The sequence below is a fragment of the Marmota monax genome, unplaced genomic scaffold (genome assembly GCF_021218885.2).
Source record: "Marmota monax isolate L192 unplaced genomic scaffold, Marmota_monax_Labrador192_F-V1.1 WCK01_AAM20220418_F8-fsc00096, whole genome shotgun sequence".
Lineage (NCBI taxonomy): Eukaryota > Metazoa > Chordata > Mammalia > Rodentia > Sciuridae > Marmota > Marmota monax.
The window spans coordinates 5978356-6002192 of NW_026695236.1; the positions used below are offsets into that span (position 1 = coordinate 5978356).

Consider the following 23837-nt stretch of genomic DNA (forward strand, 5'->3'; position numbering starts at 1 on the left):
GTGAGCTTTCCTTTTTTTTTTTTTTAATTTTTATAGCCACACAGAACAAAATGGCTTTTACTTTCAAATTACGTTTCTTAACACATCGTGGACTTCTATCATGCCCCTTCTGGGTCTTCTCTTTAGTGCACATATTTTCAGCAGATTTTTTTGTCCATTCATTCATTAAATGTTTATTGACAGAGGCTAGGGATATAGATGAGTTGGTAGAGTGCTTGCCTCTCATGCATAAGGCCCTGGGTTCAATCCCCAGCACCACAAAAAAATAAAATTAAATTTAAATAAATAAATAAATATTTATTGGCAATACTATGTATCATATGAGGCACCAACTAAATAAGGATGAACAATACATACTCCCTACCTTCTACATGCTCAGCCTGAAGGAATGTTAGAAATAGATAACCCAATTTAACGATGCCTGGCATAGGTAAGCATAACAATCTACAAAAACACAAATAAGGAGTGACCTGCTTAGAATCAGGTAATTATTTAACATTACTTTGACCAAACCAAATTCAACAACATTGATGATTCACTAAAACTTAATGAGATTTATCCCTCAGATACAAAGATGATTCAACATACGCAAATCAATAATAAGATATACCACACTAACAGAATAAAGACAAAAATCATAATCATCTCACTAGATGTAGAAAAAGTATTTGAAAAATTTCAATATCCTTTCATGGTAAAAACTATCAACAAATTAGGTATAGAAAGAATGTATTAAAATCCAATAAAGGCCAAATAGGACAAACCCACAACTAACATCACGTTCGACAAAGGACAGTTGAAAATCTTTCCTCAGTGATCTGTAATAAAAGAATACCCATTCTCATCACTTATATTCTAGGGATCCTAGCCAGAGCAATTAACCAGGAGAAAGAAAAGGCATACAAATCAAAAAGGAAGAAGTTAAATTGTCCCTGTTTGCTAATGACAGGATCTAATATGTAGAAAACCATAGACTCCACCGAATAGGTGTTATAACTGATAAATGAATCAGAAAAGTTACAAGATACAAAATCAACATGCAGAAATAAGTAGCTTTTCTCTACACTAACAATGGACTTCATGAGAAAGTAATCAAGAGACCAAACTCATTTACAATAACTACAAAAAATAGTAATAAATTTAGCCAAAAAAGTGAAAGACCTATGTATATAAAACTATAAAACATTAAATGAAAGAAATTGAACAAGAAAGAAAAAAGTGGAAGGATAGCCTGTGTTCATGGATTGGAAGAATTAATATTATGAAAAAGGCCCTAATTACCCCCCCCCACCAAATATCTACAGATTCAAAGCAATCCTTATCAAAATTTCATTTTCATTTGTCACAGATATAGAAAAACAATTCTAGAATTCACAAGGAACCACACAAAAGTGCAAATAGCCAGAGCAGTCAATAAGAAAAAAGAATAAAGCTAAAGGCATCATACCACCAGATTTCAAACTATACTGCACAGCAATGGTAATTAAACAGCATGGTACTGGCATAAAAATAGACATATCAACCAATGGAACAAATAGACCAGAAAATGGAGTATACATTTATAATCAACAGAACTGTATTTAACAAAGGCACCAATAATGGGGGGGGGGATAATTCTTCAGCAAATAGTATTATGAAAACAAGATATCCATATGCAATCAAATGGAATTGAACCCTTATGTCACACCACATACAAAAATACACTCAAAGTGGATTAAAGACTTAAACATAAGCCCTGAAATGGTAAACCTACAGGAAGAAAACTTGGAGGAAATATGTTGGTTTGGGCAAAGATTTTTTTTATTTGCCCCATAAATACAGGCAACAAAAGCAATATAGACAAATGGGATTGTATAAAAATTAAAAACCTATTCATATCAAAGGAGAAAATTAACAATGGGCAAACTATGAATCAGGAGAAAGTGTAAGCCATACATCTGATGAGAGATTAATATCCAAATAATAGAAAATGCAAATTAAAACCATAATGAACTATCACTTCATATGTTAGAATGGCTTTTAACAAAAAAGACAAATAATAAGTACTGGTGAGGATGTGGAAGAAAGGGAACCCTGAACTTTAACAAAGGGAGGAAAGGGAACAGAACTTTAACAAAGGCACCAATAATGTGTGTGGGGGGGATAATTCTTCAGCAAATAGTATTATGAAAACAATATGGTAAGAATGTAAACTAGTATAACAATTATGGAAAACAGTATCCAGGTTCCTCAAAACACTAAAACTACCATATTATCCAGAAATCCCCTTTCCTATTTACCCGAAAGTCTTGAAATTAACATGCTGAAGGCATATCTCTACTCTATGTCATTGCATCTCTGTTCACAAAAACCAGGTTGTGGAATCAAACTAAGTTTCCATCATGGGATGAATGAATAAAGAAAATTTGGTATGAAATGAAATAGTAGTTAATATTTTAAAATGTAGAGATCAGGGCTTGAAATACATAGATCAGGGTTAGATCTCTTGCCTAATATACACTAAGCTTTGGGTTCTATGCCCAGCACTGCAAAAAAAAAAAAAAAGAAAAGAAAAAAAGAAAAGAAATGAGTGAAGAGATCCTATCATTTGGGACAGCATGGATGGAATTAGAGAACATTATGCTAAGTGAAATAAGCTCAGAAAAATTGCACAGTATGGTGAGTAAAGCTCATAATTGCATCCTATATATTTCCATTTTCCTGAAAGCAAACTTCTAATGTTTTCTTCACAGGAAAATATTAAATATTTGAAGGAATGGATTAATTTATTTTTTCCAAATCATATTAAAAATGATATCACCAGTTCTATCCCATTATTACAACTTATCAATCTGTAAGAAAAAATTAAATTTAAAAAACACTACCTGGAGTCCAAGCCATCTGGACTGCAGCTTAGAAAATGTAAAGAATTAGGCTAAGCAATGGGAGATAAGAAGTTTCTGGTAGAGAAATCAGCATGAGTTTTCTCTCTTCCTGGCCAAGAGAAGAGGTGTAGTGTGTTTCCTGCAGGTAAGAGCTGGTAGTTTGGTTCAGTGTTCCCAAGGGCTAAAATATGAAGCTGAAAATAAAGCTAACAAGGCTAAGAACTAGATTGTGAATATCTTTCTCAAATGTTGAAGTTTTGTTTGCTCTCTCCAAACATTGATAATATTAGGGGAAAGCATCTGGGTATCTCCCAATCTCTGCTTCCTTTCTTCTTTCTGTACTCCCATTAACCAAGAAATTATAATCCCTGAGATATTAGCTCTAATAAGAGCAATGTGCTTCAGTTGATGTTCTTGGAACTAGATACAAATTACTTTGAAGATACTCATCTTCCCATCCTTTTGTGCGCTAGACCTCTGGATCTTAGAGAAACTGCCTTATCTATCACCTATGTGCTGTCTCTCTCCATGGCTATATATTTGACAAAGCAGTCAAGGTTACTTACTATAAAATGTATTCATCACCAGATGCCAGACTATCACTACTTTTTCTGCTGTGCCTAGAAATCCATGATAGCAGAAGTCATCTGCTCTTAATCTTCAGTAGCCTTGGATTAGGGTCAGTCACATAGGAGATCCTCCACCCACACTGACACAAGTCACTGGGTTTTAATAGGTACTTACCACAGCAAACGGATTCTCATATACTCTGTTCTTTTGATCCTTATGATTAAGACTTATCTCCACTTATCTCCATCTCCTCCTGGCCTTCTTTGTTTCCACTGTCTATTTCTTGGACCTGGCATACCCTTTCTCTCCTCAGGGATTTTAACATGAGTTCTCCCCTCCCTGTTGGTGTTCTCCCCTCTATGTCACTAAGTCATATTTGGTCCCCCTCTTAGCTACTCCTACATTCATACTTCCTCTTCACATGTCTCATAAACTGATACCATCACTGCTATAGCTCCAGAGCTTATCTAATGCCAGACACAGAGATGTTGTTAAATATTTTAAAAACTAATGAATACTCTATTGCTATTAAGTAACATCTCTGTTCAATGAACATGGAATTTTTAAAGAACAAGCAGAATTACAGAAGATGTCAGAAATATAAAGAGTAAGGATTTAAGTTGCTCTGGCTGGGTTATTAGTTTCAACCTTTCAACATAAATATACAACTGTGCAATAACCTTCTGGAATTCAGTTTTCCTAATTCAGTCAAAAAAAAATGCTAAATATTACCTTGACATTTGCGGTGATATAACTATCTAGTTATAGCTGACTTTATCTTGACATTGAACTTTTCTAACTAATTGAGTGCTTTAATTAATTACTCAGGATTAACCATTAAATTCTTAGTCTTCATTTCTTTTTACCCAAGAGTGGAACTTAATCAATTTAGTAAGCTATATTTATTGTAAGAATATATGGAGTAATTAAATATCAAGTGACAGGAGACCAGTTAAATAAATGATGGCATAGGAACTTAATGAAATATTATTTAGCCATTTAAAATAGAAAATTTAAAGACTGCCTAGCTATACAGAAGGGTCTTAAAATGTAATATGAATTGGAAAAATTTCAGAACACAATTATAGAAACATAATGTAACCATGGAGATAGGGTATTCAAAGAGAACACGAAAGAAATATGTTAAGTAAGATGGGATGTGAATTTTGAGGAGACATTTAATTATGCCTTACATATGAATTTTAGAAGGTTTTATGTGTGTTGGATGTTAGCTCCTCAATCTATAGAAGTATGGAAGTTTTATTAAATGTAAACTCTTGAAATTTACACTTTGTAGCATTATTGCATGCCTTGTCTATTACTACTACAAATTAAAACCTGTTTGTTGTTGAAAGTATTTCACATGAATTTTGACAAGAAGGGAGTCCTGCCTTCTGAATTCCAACCATGTTACATAGGAAAACATTTATTTAATGGATAATGCACATTAGGAAAAAAAAAAAAACTAGATGTAACATAACAAAAACACCCACATTTCACTATTCTATCAGATATTTTCATATAGTCTATTTCTTTCCATTATTTCTCATATGAATATATAATTTTTGCAACTGATACTCTAAAGACTCTAGGACTTTTCATAACACACAATTTATAAGCCTTTATTTCCTCATTCATAATGATCATTTTAATTTTTGTATAAGGGAAACTTTTTTAAAAAACAAAAATGCAATGCCCCTTGAATTCTTGCAATGCAGTGACAAATGAGTATTTTTCCTGACCTTCCTTTGTCTGCTGACTATGCACTTTATGGTTTTGCATACAAAAGTGCCTGTCACCTGATTTCCATTTAAAGAGTAACATGATAACAGAGAGTGCAAGGGGCTAGGTGTTAGATGACACCCACATCACTTAATGTCTGCTTATTGTTTCTACAGGGGAATTCTGGACTGGGATTCAGTATTGCTGGAGGGACAGATAATCCCCACATTGGAGATGACCCTGGCATATTTATTACAAAGATTATACCCGGAGGTGCTGCAGCAGAGGATGGCAGACTCAGGTAAAGATCTGAAACGTTAGAATTATTTGGAAGTTGATCTGATGCTTCAATGAGACACACTTGTACCTTTGGAGAATAATAATTCTACAAAACTCTTATATGTGAGAGGGAAGGTTGTCAAAGCAAGCTTTCTGTAATGCCTTTGCAGATCTCTTGCCACTTACTGATTTTTGAGTAGTGGGGTGTGGTAGAGTACTCGGTAATTGCCAACACCTGCGAGGCTTCTTTTCCTGAGCACTGGAAAAGAAGAAAAAGACAATGAAAGAAACACTTTGCAGTAGGGGAAAGAATACGTAACTCTGAGTACAACAAAGACAAATGGGGACTTATAACCAAGGAGGGGATGGGGATCAGTGGATAGAAAATTGAAAAGAGAAAACATCAGGGAAAAGGGGGATTCTGGCTAAGGGAATTTGACAGGATTCTTGTTGAAGGCAGGCCAGAGTGACGGTGGAGGATGAGGAAATTCATCAGTTACCAAGAGTGAGGGACTTTTGCTAAACTAATTCAATGGGATTCTAAAACTAGAATAAGGAAGTCAAAGACCAAGCCCAAAGTTGAGGCCTAGTGGAGAAGAAGGCTCAGAGGAACCTTACTCGAATTTGATCAAGGAGAGTCTTTGTCAGATGGCACAAGGAATCCTATAGAGTAGAATGGCTCTGGCTTGCATGGAATTACACAGGAAGGTGACACAGGAATGGCACCAATGTAAACTTCATATCCCTTTCTTGTTCTGCTTTGCATTAAGCATGAATGATAAGCCTGTTTGCTGTTTTCTTAGGAATCCTTCAAAGACACTTGTTCCCTATCTAGTCGTTCTGATGCAGTGATTAGTTTTGACAGCTTCATCTTGCAGTTTGTACAGGACAAATTACATTTTGTTTTTCAAGTATACCTGTATTTCCTATCAACAAAAAGAAACACTTCCATAAGGAAATCCATCCCATTTGACAATAGAATTTCCAAGTCAAATTGACAAAGTTATTTTCAGAGTAAGGAAATATCCAGGTTGAAGAGTGAGAGGTTTCCAATAGATGCTGTGATCCAGGCACAATGGCACTCACCTATAATCCCAGGGACTCAGGAGGCTGAGGCAGGAAGATTTCAAAGTGTGAGGTCAGCCTGAGCAACTTAGTGAGACTATCTCAAAATAAAAGGGCTGAGGATGTGGTTCAGTGGTAAAGCACCCTGGTGTTTTTTGTTTTTTTTTTTTTTCTTTTTTTAAAGAGAGAGAGAGAGAGAGAGAGAATGTTTTTAATATTTATTTTTTAGTTATTAGCGGACACAACATCTTTGTTTGTATGTGGTGCTGAGGATCGAACCCAGGCCGCACGCATGCCAGGCGAGTGTGCTACCACTTAAGCCACATCCCCAGCCCACCACCCTGGTTTCAATCCTGAGTACCACACCAAAAAAGAGAAAAAGGGAGGTGAGAGGGAGAGCGGGAGAGCGAGAGAGATGGAGAGGGAGGGAGGGAGGGAGGGAGGGAAGGAAGGAAGGAAGGAAGGAAGGAAGGAAGGAAGGAAGGAAGGAAGGAAGGAAGGAAAAGAGGAAAGGAAGGACTGCAGGTAGGCAGGCGAGTGGGCAGCCTGGGTGGCTGTATAATTCCACAAGTCAAACACAGAGGGAACTGAGTTTGTTATACTCAACTCTGCAGTAGATCTATTTTAAAAGTTTAGCAATAGAGTCACCATGGAATAATGAAGAAATCAGTGGGCCACAATCATCAGTTGAAACCTTTACCTGAAAACGGGGGAACTTCTCTATGAAAAATGCTGCCTCTCAGCTTGAGATAGAACAGGCTATGTTACATGTGTGCTCTTCGATTAAGAATGAAAAGTGACACCTCTGAGAGTGCCACCATTCTTTGTCTGCAAGCATTGGAGGCAATCTCATGTCTACAGAGATAAAGAGAATTCTGGTCTTCTGAAAGCTCCATATTAGTTGTAAAGATGAAAATTATAAAGAGAGGCAACATTTATTGAGCTTTTATTATGTGTGAGGCATTGTTATTTTTCTACTGAGCCACAGTTTCCTTTATTCTGACTATTTATTGGTCCTTGCTCTGCTTCCTGGATCCAGGATTAGGAAAGTGTGTATGAACAATACCTTCCAGGGTTTTACAATAAACAACCTGTAGATTTCTTTACAGTGGTCCTAACTGGAGCAGCAAAATACATCTGTACCCCAATCTACTGGCCTCTTTCCTAAGGGAAAATACTTACTGGGGCCTCCACTTCATTCTGATGGATCCTTGCTACCCTGCTGAGACTCTTCCCCACTCAAGGCTACCTGCCTTGCATTTGAATGGCTTGAGGGCATCTGAGATTTCAAGAATAACAATTGAAAGTCTTTCAGTATAACATTAAATACAGATTTTTAGATTTAAAATATAGTACAAGATCCACATTTTCCCCCTTTGGTACTAGGGATTGACCCCCCAGGGATGCTTAACCACTGATCTCCATCCCCAGTCCTGTTAAAAATATTTATTTAGAGACAGGGTCTCCCTGTTACTTAGTACCAAGTTGCTGAGACTGGCTTTGAACTCCCAATCCTCCTGCCATAGCCTCCCAAGCCACTTGGATTTCAGGCATATGCCAGCACACCTGGCTAAGGTCCACATTTTACATAGAGGGATGCTGAGACTCAGAAGAGTGAAACCTGAGGAATAAAACATTTTAGGGATCTGTTTTAATTAGAATTCAATGAACATTGTAAATGACTTATGAAATAGTCACCCTCAAGCCCCAACTAAGCCTATCTAACTTTTCTCTGTAACAAGAACAGTGTTTGAGGCTGGACCAACAAGCTTTGAAGAGTATTTTTTTTTTTTAATTTCACTGTTAGTTCTAAAAGAAGAACATTACAATAAATTCTAAAAAAATATAATTGCTAATGTCTATATACTAACATAATTGACCTTGGGTAAGTTAAACTCTTTTAGTTGCCATTTTTTTATGTAAAATGGTGATAGTAATAGCTACTTCAATATTCTGAGAATTCAGTGAGATTCCCCTAAATCCTTAGCTATGCCAGGCACATTAGGTGCTCACTAAATTTTACCAACATTAAACCATCCTTTTTCTCCTCTAACCTCTGTGCCTCTCAGTAGTATTTCCTCTCCTCTACTCTGTTTCTTTCTCCTTATTTCTATTCCCTTTTCTCTCATCCCTTTTACATTTTCTTCAGTTTCCTTTCACCCTCTATATCCTTCCCTTAAGCTTCTTGTTTCTATTTTTTCATATCCCTGTTTCTCTAGGTCATACTCTGACATGAAATTAAAGGCCACTTAAAAAGTGGACCTAGGTGTTGTTTCAAGTTGCTAAATTTGTGATCTTCTAGGTAGCAATGGAAAATGTGTACACACACACACACACACATACACATCATTCTAGGAATCCTGGGAACATTATATAAAACTTTCCTGCGGATGCTGAATTATGCCCAAAATAAAGTGAGAGTGTAGGCTTTCAGTACAGGTAAAGTGAGAAGTAACTTTTTCTGAAAATAGAACAGACTTCGAACTGAGCTGTGGTCTCAGTGGTTGTCCCAGAAAAGAGATGGTGGGCGGGGGAAAGAACATAATATTTGGAGCCAGAGGAACTGGGTTCCAGGTTGTACTTCCTAGCTTTGTGACTTTGGGGTTCTTTTTAAGCTCTCTGTTCTCCAGTTGTCTCATTGGTACACTGCATGTATCTCAGGAAGCCTAATGGCAAGATTAAATGAAAGGAAGGTGGGAAGGAGCTAAGTAAAATGTGAAGTCCTCAAAATCATTGTTATCTGCAGAGCCAAACATTTAGCAGAATGCTGAACCTGAGCCACAAGTCTGTGGCAGCCAGGAGTGACAACTGTGGTAGGCAGAATTCTAAGATGACCCCACATCCTTGTCTAATTCCTTACTTCCACCAATAATGCTAGAGATGGCCTGTTTTATAGTTGGTTATCAGTATTTTTTTGTGCTTACACATATATCATTTGGGGCTATTTTCCAAGGGGAAAAATAAAGGTATATTTCTTTGCTTTCCTTTGCATTTATTTGATTAACAGTTAGATGAAACTTTCGATAAATATTACCAGTCATTTATTTTTTGCCTTCTAGAATTTGAGATCTTTGAAAATAAGATCATTTTGGAAAGAACATTAGGTTTTTCTTTCAGAGAAAAATAGGTATACTTCCATGCTTTGAAGAATGATTTTTATTTCTATACTTGTATCTGAATCATAAACATGCCCTCTGTGCAGCTTGAAGTCCCTAGATTGCCAGGGACCAATATTGATATGTCATCCTGGGGAAGAGCTATCACATGACATCCTCCACTTGGCAATGCAGCTATGACATTTTACAGAACAGTGCATTTATTAAACCCATCCACAGCACAAAAGCAAAGTGTAGAAGCAGGCAGAAAGGATGGCTGCTTGCCAGTTTCCTGACAAGTGACACAATTTAATCTCCTAGCCCTGAACACAATCATTTCTATGCCTAGACAGGATGAAAGAAAAGGTTTGTTGTTTTTTTTTTCCTTTAACTTCATTACTTCATTTATTAGTTCCCTGTTTATAGCTAAGGTTAGTTCTGCCTTTATATAAGCTAAAATAACACATGTTCATTTCAAACGAGAATAATATTAACTATCGTGAAGTTTGACTATAATGATAAGGTGAAAATTCACCTATTACTGTTTCAAGAATGCATACCAGTATACAAGCCACAATATTGAACTTCTGAGTCTCCTTTGGTAATGTATTCATTTATTATTTCATTAATGTGTGTCCATGAATTCCCTAGTGATTTAAAAATAAAAATATGAGAAAAAGGAAGGAAAAACAGATCAAAAGACACAAAGAAGGAAACAGGAGGAAAATTTAGTAATCATCAGCACGTGAAGGCATATAACTCAGAAATGAAAAAAAAAATTTAATATTTATTTCTGTACAAATAAGAAGGAAGCCCCATGCAGAAGAGGAGAACAATTTCCAAACATCACAGTATGAAACTTACTCCCAAGAGCCCCTTTTCTGATGGTTTAAGGAAAAAGAAGGTTTTCATTAAGTGAAATAGCATATGAGATTGATAAATTCTTGGAGTATTTCTCCATGTTGAACTTTTCTCTTTACTCAGCCTGAGTCCAACCTTTGCTTCCATCAGCACACTCTTTTCTCACTCTGGTTCCTCCTTCTTATAAAGTCTTCTGTGATTACACTCACTAACTCAGATAATCTGGAATTACCTCCCCATCTCAAGATCCTTAATTAAATTACATCTGTAGAGTCTCTTTTCCATATAAAGTAACACCTTCAAAGGCTCCAGGGCTTAGGATATGGATTTCTTATGGTAGGGAGGATATGGAGGAGGTGCTATTCATCTTACCCAGATTTCAATATTTATTTCTTCAAAGAAAACATATGAATGGCCAATGGGTATATAAAAAGATGCTCAACATCATTATTCATAAGAGAACTTCAAATCAAAACTACATTGAGATACCACTTCATACTCATACCTACTAGGACAGCTAAAATCAAAATGGTGGGCAAGAAAAATTTTGACAAGGATGTAGAGAAATTAGAACCCTCAACGCTGCTGATGGTTCTGTAAAAAGGTGCAGCCACTTGGGAAAGCAGTCTGGCTGTTCATCAGACAGTTATAAATAACTACCATGTGAGGAACAATTCTACTTCTAGTTATATGCTCAATAGAACTGAAAACATATGTCCATACAAAAACTTGTACATTCATGCTCATAGCCTCATTTATTAATCTAGCCAACAAGAATGGAAGGAAACTATCCAAATGTCCATCAAGGGATGAATCAATAGACAAATTGTGGTATATCTGGACAATTAAATATTATTTATCAATAAGAAGAAATGGAGATCAGCAGCATAGAGGAAAGGGACCTGGGTAGGAAAAGGGGAGGAGGGAGGGAAGTGCAGGCTAATATAATCTTATTATGTTAGCCAAATTATATTGTCATACTTTGTGCAAGTACAAATATGTGATAACAATCCCCACCATTATGTACAACTGTAATGCACCAATAAAAATGTGAGGGAAAAAAGGAACAATATATTTTTTAAAAAAGAGAGAGAGAGAGAGAGAAATTTTTTTAATATTCATTTTTTGGCAGACACAACATCTTTGTTTGTATGTGGTGCTGAGGATTGAACCCGGGCCACACGCATGCCAGGGGAGCGCGCTACTGTTTGAGCCACATCCCCAGCCCGGAACAATGTATTTATATATCCTAAAACATTGATAAACCTTGAAAATATTATTCTAAATTAAACCATATGCAAAAAGTCACATATGTGGAGCTATTTTATTTCTATGGAGTGTCTCAAATAGAGAAATGTATATAGGTAGAAAGTAGATTAGTTATTGCCAGAGGCTGGAAATGGATATGAGATTTCTCTGGGGAAGTTATGAAAATGTTCTACAATTGGATAGTACTGATTACTTTTTATACTGAAAAAAAATAAACAAACTTTTAAAACCCACTTAAATGTGTTATTTTTAAAGTATGTGAATTATATCACACTAATGCTGTAATTCAAAATACCCTGCCATTCATTTCTGACATAATATATTTCTATTCACAAGTACAAGTCTGAGGGATTTTCCCCTTAGTTTCAGAAAGCTCCAAGGGTCTTTATATTATTGTGCACTTAAAGATATAATTCAGTGAAGTTCCGAAATCTATTCACTAAGTAGAGAAAATTCTTTGTTTGGACTTCATGTCTATATGGTATAATTAACTTTTAAGAAGGCAAATATTATACCATGCTCCCATTTCCTAAGCTTACAAACAGATATTTGACCTTGTGTTCTGGCTGCTCAAATATCAATAATGTATAAAAAAATTCTTGAAAAGCAGCATTTCTATTTTCAAAGGCTGAAAATAAATTACTGAACTACTTTAAAATTTAGAAGGATTAATTCAGACTGTATTTTGTGATCCAGTTATCCAATTACATGCCATAAAGAAGAGACTGGCATATTGATTCCTCACAGAGGAACAATAGAATTGTTAAGACATAGATGTGATGGTTCATATTCCCTAAGATTGGTTCCATGAAGCCCGAAAAATTCTGATTCAATTCTAGCTCCTGTTTTGTGCACAGGGAGCAATTTCTGGCATTGTTAGCAGGTATAGATCTAAATTTCCAGCTCAGATAGAAAGGTAACAAGAAGCACTGCACTGCTCTAGTGAAAGCAAGAGACCTGGAGACTCCTGCCACTAACTATCTGTGAGATATTGGGAAGGTCACAGAACTTTCTCAAACTTAGCATCTTTCTGCATACAATGAACATTATCTAGGATCTTCAGGAATTTTTAGCTTTAAAATCATATCCTAATCATCTGATGATTATCACCAACCTGAGAAGTTCAGAATGCTACTATCATGGCCAAGCAATCAATTCTTCATTTTGACTGACTCTATAGTTCAGAGAAGATCCACTCCTCACTACATTTGTATATCAAAGAGCTGATTGCATCCTTAAATACTGATAAGGTGTTTGCTTTTTCTTTTTATTTATTTCTAACAGTCTCCCAAGAAGACATGTTGTCATTGGAATATTCTGAGACTACATTTGATATTGATTATAGCAAACAGTTCTGTGTGATCTAGACCACAACAAAATGATAGGGGAAAGTAGAAAAATATACTCAAATTATCTCCTGATTTCTAATTCAAAGGTAGCCTAGCTATTTTTAAGAATTCATTTTTCTGAGCAGTTTCAAATTATATCATTATTTAGAAAGGTCTAATAATGTGGGAAACTTGTGCAGTATCACATCACCACAATTTAGCTTAATAGATGCCCAAATCATAAAGATGTTAGAGGTACTGTCAAAAAAGAAAGAAAAAGAAAAGCAGGTCTGGGCAGTAGTTAAACTGGTGAAAACAGACTTTATTTAGGGACTATCACAGTAGGGAAAATGAGACCTCAACATAGAAATGGACTCAGTTCTAAATAAAACAAGCAGAAGTGGGGATTTAAAAGACTAAGAGCAGGGGTAAATTTCAGTAGATGGAAAATTACTAAGAGGAAACATCAGGGGCAAGGGGAGATTGCTTCTAAATTGACCTAATGGGATTATTGCTAAAAGCAGGTAAGGATGATCATATATAAAGAGTAAAGGATTATCTCTAAACAAATTTAGCAGGATTCTTGCTAAAACTGAGCACTGCAGGATTTGCAGGAGGGACAACCAAGGTCAAAGCCTGGTTAGGAAGGGACTTAGAGGAGCCTGACTAAATGTTGGTTAACCAAAGTCTTTATCACTCAATATTGAGCTCATGCAGTGGTAAGCACCAAGCCCACCTAGACATTGGCAGAAACTGGCAATAGCAGAAAGAAATCTCCCATACCATTTTCTGAGTGACTTCGAGTCAGACAGTATTTGCTCACAAGACAGTACCCTCCACCCTTTCCCACCCCATCCTCACCCCCACCCCAGAAAAACACATTCTAGAGGAAGCTGAGGTTGGAAAGCCAAGTTAGAAATTAGATCTGTTAGATTCTTCAGAGAATTTCAGCACAGAGTGAGGAGGCCCCAGCCTTCAGTTTAGAGCTCCTCCCTGTATGTTGAGCTACCTAGCCCTCGCAGACTCCTACAACATGAGGGATCCTGAGTGTATGCCTAGGACACTTGAATTTGCATACTCAATCTCCATCTACTACTTCTGCAAATAGTTGCCATTTGACCACCTTGGAGCCTAGGATTCTGCATAAAGCCTGTACCTTTAACTCTTGGGGACATGAATTTGGGAAAGAGGTATAAATAACTACTGAAGCCACCTGGAGCCCACTGCAGGCCTTTGGTGGAGAAATTCCAGAGTATGTTTCTTAGGGTAGATGGGAGTAAATCCTAGGTAAATGTCTCCCCCATGGCCTTGTGGACTGTATGTGAAGCGATCAGTATTGGGCATTAATTCTTTACATATAAACTGACAAGTATCATAGGGGAAACATGTACATTGAGTTTTGGGCTCAGTAAAAATAAAATGAACAAATACATGTGTTATTGGTAGAGTTCTTGGCTTTTTAGAGTTTCCCATGTTAAGTTTCGTGGTAGTCATGTTGGTTTCATCCCAAATTAATAGAGAATAAATTTTTTTCTTAATGATACCTCATTTATTTGCTTTAGATGAAAGTTGTTTTCTTAACAGTTACATTTGAGATAAGAAAATATGGGGAATCCCTTAGTACCCTTCATGCACCCATCATTCTGTGTGTCTCAAATCATTTTATTTATTCACTATTTCATATCTAGCAGTTCCTTACAAATAGTAGAAACTTACAGTTAACAAGATCATTTTTAAATTTATTTTCAAAAGCTAATTGAAGCTTAAAGATGTTAAGTTATTTACAAATGGAAGAAAAAAGTATTGTCTCTGACTCCAAGAGTCATTTTTTTTTCATAAGAACACATGGTTACAATTATCAGCAGATGAATAACTCAATGTACATTTAAAAATCACAAAGCCCTACCAATCTCCCATGTTGTGATGTTAAAAATTAAAAATACAAATACAACAAAATGGCACCCAAATTCTTTGAGGTCTTCAGAAAATGACTAGTGTAGATTGCCAATCTAGTTGCTGTACAAACCTACACACAAAGATGACAAATATTAAATAATTTTGGTTTTGAAATAGTTTATTTCTCTGTTTATAAAGTAAGGCATATTCCCTGTAGAAAACTTGGAAAATACAACATGTAAACACTAAATTGGAACTATTCATAATCCCATCACCAAAATGACCTATTTGTCACATTTCTTCCTTTTCAGTACATTTTTTATAGCTGAACATTTTGTCCTGCCATTTTCATTTGGTATCTCTGTGTAGGCATTTCCTTGCATTAAAAAAAAAAAATACTTTCTAAACATTAGTTTGAGCGACTGTAAAATTTCATGCCATATGGATATAACATTATTCAACTTTTATCATATTTTGAACATTTAAGTTTTTATTACATTGTAATGGACATATTTGTTGAGGGACTTTAAAATGTGACAGATTAATTAGAGAATCCAGGTTAGTATTCCTAGGATAGTTGTTACTCACTTATATCTGGATTTGAAATTAGTTGTTTTAAGTATTCCCAGTTAGCATTTGTTTGTTTTTGTTTGGTTGGTTGGTTTCGATTTTGTTTTATTTTTGTTACCAGGGATTGAACCCAGGGGTGTTTTACCAGTGCCTAGCACTTTTTATTTTTTTTATTTGGAGACAAGGTCTCATTAAGTTGCTTGTGGTCTTAAGACTGGCCTCAAACTTAGTATCTTCTTGCCTCAGCCTCCAGAGTCACTGAGATTACAAGCATGTGCCACCATGCCTGACCTGTTTTGTTTTAAATCATATACTAGAAATTTTCATTTACGTTAGTATGCATAAATTAAGAAAAACAGCTTGCACTGGATAAGACCATCTTCTAGAGAGGTGGAAATATCTGGTGTTGGTATCATTCCAGCACTCAAGCAAAAACAACTTACAAGTCATCCTCAGCTCAGCAGCCTAGAATTGATCTGTGAAAACTCATGTGTTATTTGAACTTGCCCCAGATCATTTTGGGTTGGCAAATTAGTCTGGTATTTAGAGCACAGATATCAGGGCCACAATTTATAACTCACAATATGCCAGTAATAATTAAAATGTTGTTATAATTTCCCTGCCTTCCATTAACTTTTTTAATTATTATAGCCTAATTTGGCAGCCAATTACTGAAGTGAAAGGTAGACCACAAAAAAAAGAAAGGAAAAGCAATGCTTCCTTTCAGAAGACAGTGAATTAAAGAATGCATTATGCACTGCTTTTGTTTGTGTCTACTGAATGTTTAATGTCTGTGTTAAAACATCGACAAATTCTTTCATAGTCATTATCCCAGGTACAGATTATTATTATATCACATATACTTCAGAGCTTCATTTAGAGACATCCTATGGATTAATCACTTGTGCCATTTGTAAGAGTACCAGAGCTGCTTTTTATGCCATGAACACTGTCTTCTGTGTTCCCACACAAAGATCTGACATTCAGATCAAATCATCTAGCTACAGACATGACTTAGAAAAGGAAATGAGCCAAGTAATTATTTTGTTTTTGGAAAGTGAGAAAAGGTAGTTTCAGGATTTTCAATGTTGTGGATAAGAGAGTTTTGAATGACTGATGTACTGTCACCTTCTTTGGCATGTCCTTAAAGTTTAGAAATTGCACGATGTAATGAATGTAAGGCATAAAGCAAATAATTAAGTGGACAGACTCTGCCATTTTGCCCCTCAACTTTTTTATTTATAACTTCCATAGATACTGTTATTTTTGCTCCCGTCAGGGAACTGGGAGTTGGAACAGAGAAGGGAACAAGGATCTGTACCTTTAAAGACCTTCCAATGAAGCATAGTTTTAACATAAATTTAGAGATATAAAAGTAAAATACATAGTCCTGTGAAAGGTTGTCAATAGCATAGCCCAATCTAGTCCAGAGTATTCAAGGGAAGCCCAGAGAGAAGAGATAATTGAGTCAAGACATAAAGAGTAAGCAAATAGCCCAGAGGAGTCTTTAGGCTGAGAGATCCTGTCTAAAGGCCTAAGAAGGAATTGAGAAGAGGTCAGTGGGACTGTCCCTGGTGAGACAGGGTAGACTGACAAAATGTGAAAGTGAGCAGATAAAAAATAAGATAGAGCCTTGAGTGCCATAGTAAGTAGTTGGTTATTATCCATCTGAAAGTAATATAAAATCTTGAATGTACAATGGGAAAAATGACTAAACAGGATTGTTGCCTAGGTAGAAGTTGCTCTGATTACTATGGGAGTTTGGCTTAGCTGATGAGAGAGCTTGTAGATAGAAAAGTTTAAGAAGCTATTGTAAATGGGGGTAGGAAAGATGGTGGAATGAGATGGACGCCATTACCATAGGTACATGTATGATTGCTTGAATGGTGTGACTCTACTTCATGTACAACCAGAGAAGTGAAAAATTGTGCTCCATTTGTGTACAACAAATCGAGGAGCATTCTGCTGTCATGTATAACTGATGAGAACAAATAAAAAAATTAATGAATTGGAAAAAATATTTTTAAAAAGAAAGTATTGTAATAATTTAGGTTATCACTGAATATTGACAGTGAGAAGTGGATGGAGTTTTTAAAAATAAGGAATAAACTTGATAAATATTCATAATTAATAGGAATAGGAAGTGAGAAAAAATATTAATCTTTCAAATAATTCACCTATGCCTTCTTTTAGGCCCCATATGAGGTGCTAAGTGTATATTTTTGATTGCATAGAATTCACCATCTAGTTGAATTACTAAAGGATGACTTTGAGCTATGGAGTATAGCCAGTTATAAAGACTGGTGGAGAAGCAAAGTTGAAAGTTAAGTTGAATAGTTCCATTTTGGACAATATTAAGTTTCATATGCTTATAAGGAATAAGTGGAGATAGCAAAGAAATGGTTGGACATACAGATTTGGAACTCTGAGAGACTGGCTAGAAATGATACTGAAAAATTGTTAAAGCTAAAAGAATTAAGAGATTGCTTTGAAAAGTTATAAGATAAAATTAAGGTATAAAATAAAAAGGCCCGGGGACTAAGTATTGAGGAGTTTCAAACTTGGGGGTATAAGTTAAGAGGTTTTTAAATTTGAGTAATGCATGCTCCTAGAAGTACATGAAAAAATTTACAGCACTTAATTTCCAGATCTTTAATTTGACCTATCTGAGAAGTAGCTTGTAGCTTTGTTGTGGCACTTCTTTCCTGCTTCCAAATTATACTTAATATTGTACCATTTTTCAAAGGAAAAGTGTATATCTTGTCCATTCCAAATTTTACTGTGGCTAATTTCTCTAGGCATAAAGAAAAAAAAACCTAATACATTACTGTCTAGAGTAAAAAAAATCTATGAAACCAAAAAATTGTGTGACAAATTCTTTCTTTCATTAAATCATTTGGTTGTTTGTTTTGTTTTTTGCTTTAAAAAAATTGAAAAGTGTTGGTTGGCAGATTACTAAAATAATTTTAACTATAGATCATAGGATTTAGGGCCTATAACTTGGAAGAAGGAATGCAAAGTTCTCTTCCCATTCCCAATTAATTACTTATATAAACAAGATTTCCAAGCTCTGCCAATCCATATAAATGAAGAAGGGAATTCTGACTCTTACTTTATTTTAATCTTAATTTATTTTAATCTATGGAGTCAGGAGCTAATTTCAGAAAACTCCACTTATCCCTTTAGGAGAAAAATTCCCAGTACAATTTTATTTTTCATTATTTTAGATTTATAGATTGAATTTCATAATATGTTTTAGTTATTTTGATTGTATGCTATTAATTATCATAACTCAAGATTTCAATCTTGTAGAAATTTTGAAGTATATGGTCTTAGGGTCACAGAAAATTTGGGAAAAAAACAGAAGACTATCTAAACATGCATTTTGTTTCATATAACAATGTTAGAATAGTGGACATAAGATGTTCTAACATAAAAGTGTATTAGGATAAAACTCTGTGGGTTAAGTAGAATGGAAACATAGTTTGGGAAGAAAAAAGAAATATGTAAATTTCTAGCTACTTGAGATCTTATTCATTCATATTTTAAATTGTGAGCATGGACTTCAAATCAGTATGTATATAATTCCACTGGTTATATTTGAAGTAGTGATGTAAATGTGAAAAAATAGAATTTCACAGTCCAAAGTAGGCCAAAAATTACATCCTTTGATACTATTTAAATTTATGATGAAAAAAATTAGATGTCAACTTGAAATATGCAAAATGGAGCATGGTTGGTTTTTTTCCCCTCCTTTCTTATTTTACAAGTATGAAGACCAGTATACTAGAGAACTAAAATGAATATGTAAGAAAGAGTAACCAGAATGTTAGAAAGGAAAACAAGAGCAAGCAGAATCATGGAAGATAATAGAGCATTTCAATGAGGGAATGAACAGTCGAACTTCACATTATTGTGAGATACTCCAAGAAGACTAAAGAGATTACACTGGATTTAGCAAATCTAACACGTTGGTCAATTTAGTAGGAATATCTTTTGTTATTTTTGATAGGGGCTATTTTCCATGTTATTTTTGATAGGGGCTTTGTGAGGGGCTCAGAGTTTAATAAAGAGAGAAGAAAAAAATGGTTTGTAAACAGCTCTTCTGATAAGAGTGATTTGTGAAGATGAAAGAGACAGAATGGTAGGCAAGGCGAGTTGCCAGGTTAATTGATTTTTAAAAATAGGAGATACCAAAATGTGTTTGACTATTCAGAGAATGGCTTAAGTAAAAACTGGGTTTGAAGATGTAGGCTGCAACATCTAAGTGATCAGTGAGGTCTTTTAAAAGATGTGAATCCTTCTGAATCAGAAGGAACACTTGATCCATTATAATAGGAATAGAGTAGAACATGGTTTTTCATGTTGTGAGATATGTGAATCTAGCATAAGAAACTGATGGATTTTTCATCAGGTGGGTTCATTTTTCTTTGGAACAGATTTCAATCTGTTCCAAATTTATTTACTAGAAGTGACTCAAGAAAGAAAGGTTTTGGAGATCACCTTTGCAAAGAAATAAGCTGACCAGGGTGAAGGGCAGTGTTACATTTGGAGATCATAAATTTATAGTGAGTCCCTTCATTTGAGGTTTTCTCTACACTTCAGTGTTCAGCTGCTCTGGAAAAGGCAATGAAGAAGGTAGAAAGTTAGGTTCAATTAGGGTTGAAAATTTGCCCAACAATTGTAACAGAAGGATCAAGAGACAGCAGCATGAATAGAAGTGATAGATGGCAAAACAACAACCAAAACAAGTAAACAAGCAAAAAAAAAAAAAAACAAGAGGAGAAACTGTAAGGCTATTATGTATTTGCTTTATTTTTGAACAGCTAGAGAGATAGAAGTTAGTACCAGAGGCTACTACAGTTATCACCTAGGAAATGAGTGATTTTGATTTTGGCTCTCTTGTATCTTTTAAAAGCTTCTCTCCCCTGCTTCCCTGTTACCTAAAACCGTCTTCCATGAAATTGTCCATCATAGACTCCCCTACTTTGCCATGCTCCCAAAGTCTCATGAACAGTTATAAAGCCACGCAGAAAGTATGAATCACTGACACCAATGGGATTTCTTTGTGTTTCAAATGTAAAAAAAAAATAAAAAAATATATGACTTTCAATGAAACCCAATAACTGAAAATCAAGAAAGTATTTGTGAGCAAGATACCTTTCTTCATCCGCAGGCCTCTGAATTATATCTCCACAGCTGAGAACAAGTGTAAGGAAGTAAGCATACATTTACACACACCAGTTCTCTGGCTCTGGTTTTATGAAATCACAGAATGTCACCATTAATCTGAAAATGGGTCATCAGTTTTCATCACAAAGTTAATTTGAGTTTGTTTTTATGAAATGTGATTTAGCCTAGGAAGAGGTGAGGAGTGTGGATATTATGAAATCACATAAACAATAACAGCTGATTATCATAGCTCAGAAAAGGGCAGAAAGCAGCATTGCTAATCGGCTACCCTTGAAAATTAGTACCTTCAGGCAATTTAGCATTATCTGCTGTATAGAGAATTGCTCACAACCTTTGCCAATTCTGAATAATTCCAATAATTATAGGTTTGAATTTAAGAAGGTCTTCAAGTTAGAGCTATCAGAATTCAAATTCGGGCAGCAAGATTACATATGCTTTATTGATAGTAAGCCCAATCTAAACTATGTAGAACTATTATTCATTCACTCATCCCTTCATTCAATAATTCATTTGTTATTTGACTGTTTATTGAGTACTTACTATGAGCTGAACACTCACTGTCATAGGCACTAAAGATAAAATATTCAACAAGACTATATTCCTGCTCTAAGGAGCTTGTATTTTTATCTGTTGGGCAGAACATAAACAAATATTTAAAAATTCCAAAATAATAAGTGCTATGCATAGAAAAAGGCAGAGTGATGTGTGCCTAGTGGCTACTTTTAATTAAGTGATCAAGTTAAGTTTTTCTGAAGAGATGAATCTTAAGCAAAGATCTTGATAACAAAACAAAGATAGCAGATTAAAGATAAGCAAAAAATCTCTCAAAGCTGAGGAAATAGTAAATTCAAGTCCCCTAAGGCAGAATTGAGCCAGGAGTATCCTAGGAATAGAAATAGAACCAGTGAGGTTGGAGAGAAGGGTCAGGCGACAGTGGTAGAGAAATAAAATACGGAGTAAGTAGAAGCCAAGGTTTCATATGGTGAATAAGAGCCTTGGATTTCCTCTTAAATGATACAGGCAGAGTTTGCATTGTTTAAGCAAAGGATGAGTATACCAGTTGACTTAAATTTCAAAATTTGGACCCAAGCTTCCACATAAATAATATTACAGAGAATAGGAATAGAATCTGTGAATCAACATGTCTGGGTGGAAGTGGGAGTAGTGGATATGAAGAGAAGTGGATTGACTGGGGAATATATTGGAATGAGAAGCAATCAGTAGTGCTGATGTGGATGTGGACAGTGAGAGAAACAAAGGAATAAGGAAATTTAGATGGATGGTACCTTATCATGTAAGGAATCCTTACTTTTACTACCCTTAGTAGCAAAAAAAGTTACAGATTTCTTCTGTCATATAATTTGCCTTCTAGAGGAAGGAATATAATAAATAAGAGAAAACAAATGAATTAAGTAACATAAGTATCTCATTTTTTAACTGAACTGCACAAATGCTCAAAATGAATTCCTTATAGCAACTAGTGAACTTACTTGCCATGAGATTTGACATTTATCTTATTAAGAATTTTAAAAATGCTAAAAATCTCCTCTTGAATATCTTAAACATCTCAGAGACTACTAAATTAACTTGCCATCAAGTATGTATTTGCCCTCTGTAAGTATAAGCACAAAACTCATTAGATGGCTTGCAAGATAACTCTACATTTCAGGGTCTGGGGGGCATTGGGGAATACCTCTTATACTCTTGGAAGTAAATAACAGTTTAAAACAAGGGGAATATTTGCAAACAGTTTGCAGCATGGTATACTTGAATTCTTGCTTATGGATCATTTCTCCTCCTATTTCTGTGGAAACTAAACTTTAAGAATTAATATAATCAGACAAATAATAAACAAAAACTTGGCATTAAAACCTGAAGTGTAAAGTTGGGATGACACGCTCGGTCTAGCACTGGTCTTATGGGTACATGATAGAGGCTGCTAATCCTGTGGTGTGCTTTTTTAGATCTCTTCCTCCCTATTCTCTGTGTCAAGGGCTAGTGTCTTCCTGGTTCACCATTGCATCCTCAGCATCTACACCATACCTGGCAATGTATAGCATATGCTCAATAAATGTTGGTTGAATGTGTATGAATACTACATACTCATATACTCATTTCAACTAGTATTTGATCTCTTATTGCTAGGGATCATTTGTTTTTGTTTGGACCTTACCCTCTCACTGGAGCTCTTTGTTTTAATGCAAATAAGCCTGTTTGTTAGGGTGATTAAATTTGAATTCACTGTCTTTAGAGCAGGAAGGATAAGATGGCATGAGAACACATAGCATTCTTATGGGGTTGATGTGGATACTGGCAGCAAGATGTCATTGACTAACTTCCACATGTCTACATTTACTTATTTATCAAACATATATTCTGTGCCAGATGCCATCTGAGGACTAAACATGCAAAAGTGAATGAGGTACAATTTCTCCCCCAAGTGACTCATAATTTATAAATGGAAATAAACAAAATATTTCTTCTCTTTCTTTCCTCCTAAGTCTAATCTGTCAGCATATCTAGTAGATACTAATCCTCCCCCTCACCAGTCCCTATCCTGACTGCCACTGCCAGTAGTCTATTCTGGGCTACATATCTTTTATCAGAATTCTATAGTAACATTTAGCCACAGTCCTTGCCTTCTTCTATCCTAACTCCACCCTCCAGGTTTAATCAAATGTGTATGGCCACACTGTACTTGGAGAGCTCTTCTATAACACTATTTTAGTTTTGCACAGAATGGTCACTTTCCATTGCCCTTAGGTTCAAGCCCAAATTCCTTAACATGCCTTACAAGGGCCCTTCATAGCTTGATTTCTATTCGTCACCTCATCAGCCACTGAGCTATGCCAGGAACACTTCTCCCTTTCTTTATTTACCTGGCTATCTTCTTTTTGACCTTCAGATTAGCTACCTCAAATTTTCTGAGAAGTTTTCCCCAGCTTCCTTAGAACCACGTTATCTCATTATGTGCTCCTGCAACACTCTGTATTGTTTTTAACACAGCAGTAACACTAAATTTTACTAGCTTGTTTCTCTATGTCCCCTGTCAAGTTGTAAAGCTACTTCAGTGTAGGCATGAAATTTGAAAGGTATGTAAGGTACTTAACTGACCACATGGGGTC

At 35.4% G+C, this 23837-nt stretch overlaps 1 protein-coding gene across 23 annotated transcripts in view; it reads left to right on the forward strand.

Annotated features, from left to right (window-relative positions):
• Dlg2 (discs large MAGUK scaffold protein 2) overlaps positions 1–23837 on the forward strand; it is a 2050987-nt gene that overhangs the window by 1456298 nt on the left and 570852 nt on the right. For all 23 annotated transcript variants that reach the window (XM_058577380.1, XM_058577376.1, XM_058577381.1 and 20 more), the window contains one exon: positions 5333–5457. In XM_058577380.1, coding sequence (XP_058433363.1) covers positions 5333–5457 — 125 coding nt within the window. The remainder of the gene's footprint in view (positions 1–5332; positions 5458–23837) is intronic.